The sequence below is a fragment of the Henckelia pumila genome, chromosome 4 (assembly GCF_033568475.1).
Source record: "Henckelia pumila isolate YLH828 chromosome 4, ASM3356847v2, whole genome shotgun sequence".
NCBI lineage: Eukaryota > Viridiplantae > Streptophyta > Magnoliopsida > Lamiales > Gesneriaceae > Henckelia > Henckelia pumila.
The window spans coordinates 134,903,881-134,911,189 of NC_133123.1; the positions used below are offsets into that span (position 1 = coordinate 134,903,881).

At 32.0% G+C, this 7,309-nt stretch overlaps 2 protein-coding genes across 2 annotated transcripts; both read right to left on the reverse strand.

Moving 5' to 3' along the window:
* Positions 1-2,510: 2,510 nt before the first annotated feature.
* LOC140861809 (uncharacterized) lies at positions 2,511-3,220 on the reverse strand. The gene is made up of 2 exons (XM_073264815.1): positions 2,790-3,220; positions 2,511-2,595 (listed from the first exon to the last, which is right to left on the reverse strand). Exons 1-2 carry the CDS (start codon positions 3,218-3,220, stop codon positions 2,511-2,513), a joined length of 516 nt encoding a protein of 171 aa, XP_073120916.1.
* A 141-nt stretch (positions 3,221-3,361) lies between these two features.
* On the reverse strand, positions 3,362-4,652 carry LOC140861810 (uncharacterized). Its single transcript, XM_073264816.1, has 2 exons — positions 3,648-4,652; positions 3,362-3,556 (listed from the first exon to the last, which is right to left on the reverse strand). Exons 1-2 carry the CDS (start codon positions 4,650-4,652, stop codon positions 3,362-3,364), a joined length of 1,200 nt encoding a protein of 399 aa, XP_073120917.1.
* Between the last annotated feature and the right edge of the window lie 2,657 nt (positions 4,653-7,309).

A 7,309-nucleotide genomic window follows, 5' to 3' on the forward strand; every position in this document is an offset into this window, starting at 1 on the left:
GCACTTTGGGTAGTAGTCACTAAAATTTTGTGTCAAATAAGAAGTTAACAATAAATATTGAAAGACCTAACTAGAGTACATATATAAGAAAATAAGGTACAGCCAAGTCTATACTTAAGTACATATGACCGATAATAAAGTACATATCGTGGTAAACCAAGCACATTGCAACAAAGCAAGACTTCATGAATTTCATGTTCAAGATAGTAAAATCATTTGGTATATACTCAATAGAGTATAATTTACATATAATTACAGGCATATCCTCGGATTTATTCATTAAGTTGATGAGGTGAAAATAAGACATACATGTGCACTTTGGGTAGTAGTCACTAAAATTTTGTGGCAAATAAGAAGTTAACAATAAATATTGAAAGACCTAACTAGAGTACATATATAAAAAAATAAGGTACAGCCAAGTCTATACTTAAGTACATATGACCGATAATAAAGTATATATCGTGGTAAACCAAGCACATTGCAACAAAGCAAGACTTGATGAATTTCATGTTCAAGATAGTAAAAACATTTGGTATATACTCAATAGAGTATAATTTACGTATAATCACAGGCATATCCTCGGATTTATTCATTAAGTTGATGAGGTGAAAATAGGACATACATGTGCACTTTGGGTAGTAGTCACTAAAATTTTGTGGCAAATAAGAAGTTAACAATAAATATTGAAAGACCTAACTAGAGTACATATTTAAGAAAATAAGGTACAGCCAAGTCTATACTTAAGTACATATGACCGATAATAAAGTACATATCGTGATAAACCAAGCACATTGCAACAAAGCAAGACTTGAAGAATTTCATGTTCAAGATAGTAAAACCACTTGGTATATACTCAATAGAGTATAATTTACATATAATCACAGGCATATCCTCGGATTTATTCATTAAGTTGATGAGGTGAAAATAGGACATACATGTGCACTTTGGGTAGTAGTCACTAAAATTTTGTGGCAAATAAGAAGTTAAAAATAAATATTGAAAGACCTAACTAGAGTACATATATAAGAAAATAAGGTACAGCCAAGTCTATACTTAAGTACATATGATCGATAATAAAGTACATATCGTGGTAAACCAAGCACATTGCAACAAAGCAAGACTTGATGAATTTCATGTTCAAGATAGTAAAACCTTTTGGTATATACTCAATAGAGTATAATTTACGTATAATCACAGGCATATCCTCGGATTTATTCATTAAGTTGATGAGGTGAAAAGAGGACATACATGTGCACTTTGGGTAGTAGTCACTAAAATTTTGTGGCAAATAACAAGTTAACAATAAATATTGAAAGAACTAACTAGAGTACATATTTAAGAAAATAAGGTACATCCAAGTCTATACTTAAGTACATATGACCGATAATAAAGTACATATCGTGGTAAACCAAGCACATTGCAACAAAGCAAGACTTGAAGAATTTCATGTTCAAGATAGTAAAACCATTTGGTATATACTCAATAGAGTATAATTTACATATAATCACAGGCATATCCTCGAATTTATTCATTAAGTTGATGAGGTGAAAATAGGACATACATGTGAACTTTGGGTAGTAGTCACTAAAATTTTGTGGCAAATAAGAATTTAACAATAAATATTGAAAGACCTAACTAGAGTACATATTTAAGAAAATAAGGTCCAGCCAAGTCTATACTTAAGTACATATGACCGATAATAAAGTACATATCGTGATAAACCAAGCACATTGCAACAAAGCAAGACTTCATGAATTTCATGTTCAAGATAGTAAAACCATTTGGTATATAATCAGTAGAGTATAATTTACGTATAATCAGAGGCATATCCTCGGAATTATTCATTAAGTTGATGAGGTGAAAATAGGACATACATGTGCACTTTGGGTAGTAGTCACTAAAATTTTGTGGCAAATAATAAGTTAACAATAAATATTGAAATAACTAACTAGAGTACATATTTAAGAACATAAGGTACAACCATGTCTATACTTAAGTACATATGACCGATAATAAAGTACATATCGTGGTGAAACAAGCACATTGCAACAAAGTGAGACTTGATGAATTTCATGTCTAAGATAGTAAAAACATTTGGTATATACTCAATAGAGTATAATTCATGTATGTTGTACCATATATCGATCGGATCATTTATAAATGAAATCTCGACAATTATACCTTACTGTAGTGTATGTTGTACCATATGTGTAGATTGAGTGAACCTGATTTCTTAGTATATGTACTAATATTCAGTAAACAAATCCGACATGTGTTGGTCATTTATCAAACTAGCCATGTGCGCACAAAAAAACCATCATCTGTGTTAATGTTTTCAGCAACACCAAATAACAACACCATCAAGGTTAAACGTCAACGATAACAAGCATATCAATAAGTTGTTCACAATACAAACACAAGAACCATCTAGGCAACGCTAAACCATAAATAACTAGAAGTCCATAAAGTTCGGACTAAAATGTCTAAGAACTGAAACCATTAAACTAAAACTAAACTACAAATCCACCACTGGAACGCGTATGCTTCCTAGCAGGCAAATCCACGATCAATTGCCCTTCCTCTCTCCTTTTTCTGCTGCAGAAATGTAAAAAAAGTAATTAGTTATCAATACTTCGTAATAATAATATATAATAAGAAAGGATGTCGACAAGTAAATAATTATAAGTACACTCAATATTGAGATACTATTTCAATTAACCATATAAACCTATTCTATGGCTTCTTTGCAACTACGTCTATTGTGCCCTGGCTTATGACAACGACCACACTTTGACACACATGTTTCAACTTGAGACGGAATCCTCTTAGTCCTTCTACGACCTGGTTGACTTCTTATATCAGGAGCATTGATTACAGATCCTTCATCATTGTTGTTCTCGTACATGTCCAATGTCGGTATGGGATTGATCATTCCTTTATATGCTTGATGATACATTTCAATATGGAAATATCGATCACAAAAAGCATATAGCAACATCGACTTTGATTTAATAGCTACACAAGCATGCTTGCACGAAAGCATATTAATCTGCCAAGATTTGCATGAACAAGTCCATTCATTCAAATCAGCCGCAAATGATTTATCACCATCAACTACCTCAAATTTCCAACCACATGATCTGTTAATACTCAAGTTTCTGGATTCAATATATGTACTAGCTAGAGCCTTCTCCTTCTTCGGGCTTAATTCCTGAACCATGACTGATGTTGTTTCACGTCGTCTGTGCATCATGTTCATGATTTGCACACATACATGATCCACCATAGAAACAATTGGAAGATGACGAGCTATTTTAACCCAGTTGTTCCAACATTCGGCAATGTTATTATTTATTACACCTCATCGCCTTCCCGGAAACAAAGCATTTGCCCAACTTTGTGGAGCAGAACTTGTGATAAAAGTACTAGCACGAGGCATGGATTCCAAAATATTATTAATGTGGCGTGTAAATTCTTGTTGTGAAGGGGCATATGCAGCTTTCTTGAACACAGATAACCAATGTTTTTTGTTGTGTAGCGGATAACTTTGCAAGACCTTCAATGACAAGAAAATTAACACATTTATATGACCATCAATAAATAATACTATTGAAGATTTCAAACAAAAAAATAAATTACTTACTAACGTGCTTCACAAAATTATCCACCAAGTGCCTCAAACAATAAGCATGGTGACTTTCCGGAAATAATAGCTTAACAGCCTTGATAATACCGGGATGTCTATCTGAGAAAAAAGTGAACTTTTCAAACACCATGATATGTTGCAAAACAAGGACACCTCTCAAATGAAAACAAAACCATTCCCAATTCGAATCATTCTCAGCATCCACTACAGCGTATGCCAATGTAAAAAGATCATCATTGGCATCTTTTGCCACTGCAAGTAGGATACTACCTTTATATTTGTTCTTAATATGAGTTCCATCGAGAAAAACCATTGGTCTACAACCAGTAGCAAAACCAACTGCACATGCATTAAAACAAAGGAATAACCGTTTGAATTTATTGGTTACTACATCAATCTCAAAATCTGCCACACTACCAGGATTTGTTTCTCTAACTGCACGACAATACCATCTCAATTTGTCATAACACCCCTTATCTGTGCCATGGAGATCATGCATAGCTAATTCCTTGCCCTTCCAAGCCTTGTGATACTCTAAATCTACTCCAAAATCTCTGTGTACATCTTTCACCATTGCACAGGGACGATAAGATGGCTCTCCCCTCAATTTATCCTTCATCAAATCTGCGACCCAAGCTGAATCAGCTCTTGCATGTCCTCTACCAGATAAATTGTCCTCTCCACAAGTGTGTTGTAAATTGCATTTTCTGATCCCAAATAGATTGTCTGCCTTATGTCTGGATGCATAAACTCGCCACTTACAATTATGTTCAGTACAAACAACAATAATCTTATCTCTATCATTTTTTGCATACAAAAATGAGCGTCTTACAGAATATTTTTTCATATAAATTCTAAATTCTGCAGCATCTTTGAATGTTTGGCCCACCCCGCGTATGCAATGAAACCAAGAATCAAGGGAATTTTTTATGGGGGCCTCTTCAAGCTCATTATCACTTCTGGATTGTCTGTCATCTTCGTCGTCTCTTATGAATTTCACAACCATAACTTTAGAATTACTTTTAGGATGAATCAACAATAAAAATCACCAGAAAACTATAACTAAGTACAACAACAAAATCACGCTTTCAAACTTTATCTATACATAAAGATAACAAATAATTACCGAAGTAAACAGTATAGACAGTGCAAAAAAAAAAAAAGGGAACGAGTGGATTATACCTCTCAGTATTTAAACCTCCTATAGTCTGATCTTTTTTCTCGGCCCTCAATTCAATCATAGTCAACCTCATACACATGTGAAGATGTATCATATTACGGACATCATCATTGTTGTTCTAGGTAACGTACATCTTGTACTGTGGAGCTATGTATTGTAGTGACATAGATTGAGGATTAATTTGTTCATATTTTCTTGACAAACTCTAAAATAAATCATCCAAACTAGATCCACTCATAATTAAAATCACAAATAATTTCTCATTACATTTGCAGCAACCCAAAAACGCAAGGTTGGAAGAAGACCCTACTCCAGATTCCATTCTACAAAAATAAAAGTTGTTTTCAATCAATAAAAGTTCTCGCATATGATATTTGTAGAACTATAATTCATTTAAAGCTGAAATAAGTAAGATTTCATCTTTCAACAGTACAAATCAAACAAAATTTCACGTACAAGCATTTCAAACAAAGAACTATATAATAAATCATAAATATAACCTCAACGTTATTTAGAAAAATGTCAATTTAAACCAAAAGTTATTATTTAATACATAGATTTTTTGGTGCAATATTTGATTCAGAGTTTTATGAAAATCATATACAAGAGAACCATGGATTTGGGCATCTAAAAAATACAACAAATGAAGATAACATTACAAAATATTAGAAGCCAAAAAAAATGGTGAGTGGATTGCACAACAATATCATCTTCTTCGGATAAAGAAAAATCGTTGGTAGATAGATGCGTAACAATGATTGAGTTTACAATTGATTTTTTTAAATCCCAAAAAAATCAAAATCGTTGCACTTCAATATTCATGCACTAGTATCATCAATATTGAAAAATTAAAATCTTCACTTACTTCAACTAGAAGAAATGCAATATTGGCTATAACATAATATCGTATCAAAACCTATATATAAAATATAAAAACAATACCCAACTTCATATAACCAAAAACATGAATCTATCTATCAAATTTGGAAATTTCGATTGTAGCTCATACGATCAATTTGAACAATCATTGAATAACAAAATCTTGCGGGCTACAATCAATTAGAAAAACTTTAAATCACCAAGTTATAATGTCCTGGTAAATCCCCAAACCACAATGGTAATTAATCGTTTCTTTATATCAACCAAAAATCATATATTTCAAGTAAAGAAAATAATAAATAAACAAAATGAAGACTTCTCATTCATAATTGATATTAATGACATTATGTTTTCGGGTTTAAAACCTAATGAATATCAAGTACCTCAATTCCACTTGAAATGAGTCAGGATAGATCAAATCTAGACAAATCTGGAAAAAAAACATATAAAAAAGATCAAATCGACTGAAAAATCTCAACATTAACACACGACTCAGAGGCATCGATGGTCAATAAACACATACAAAAGATGAGCACTTACACACAACTTCGGTCAATAAGCAAGAGCGAAGAACGGAGAAGGTGACTCGTTGCTTGCTTCAGTCTCTTTGTAGGTGAGTTTCGTCGGTTGATGGGTTTCGGTGGTTGAGGCCGTGAGTTTTCTGTCGTTGAATGGGTGGTGAGGGCTTTAGTTTGGAGGTGGGGTTCAGAAAAGAAAAGAGAAAATTCCAGGCCGATGAAAATATATGTGTATATATATATATATATGTATATAAAGGATAAATATGTAAATTGGACTTTGTAGGAAGTGAAAAACAAATGCAGTAGAGTGTCAGGGAGTGCAAATGATAGTTGGCTGTTGGAGGGACTGGATGATAAATCTAGGGAGTGCAAATGATAGTTGGCTGTTGGAGAGACTCGATGATAAATCTAGTTTATGATTAGGGATTTTTTTCTAATTCACCTTTTATTTAATCTGATTTTAAAATTAAAATATTTTCAATGAAAAAATCAGTGACAATATTATATTTAAAATGGATTTAAATTGAAAAAACGAAATAGTTTTACTCTCTTATTATATTTTTATTTCAATTCATATATATATATGTGTGTGTGTGTATCTTAAGCTCATTTGTAGCACCAAACATGAAACATTTGTTGTTTAACCAAAAATTATAGCTCGTGGTAACGGTATAACTAAACAGTTCAAACATGAGCTTTCAACCTCTATTATACTCCTTATAATGAATTAGAATCAAACATGTGATATTAGTTATGATCCAATTGTAGAACTCAAAGTCTGTAATTTTACTAAATGGTGATAATAGTCTCAAATATTTCAAATCATACAACAGTTCAAACACCACATTTCGATTGTTTTACTATTTGAAATAATTTATATGTTACACTCAACATCATTTGAAATCACAAAATTGTTCCAATTTCCAAACTAATTAAATATATAAAATAATAATAATAATAATAATAATAATAATAATAATAATAATAATAATAATAATAATAATAATAATAAACGCATGTGTTGTGGACTTGTGGTGGTTGTGAAATTTTCCAAATAAATCCCAGAAATGATCACTCGAAGTT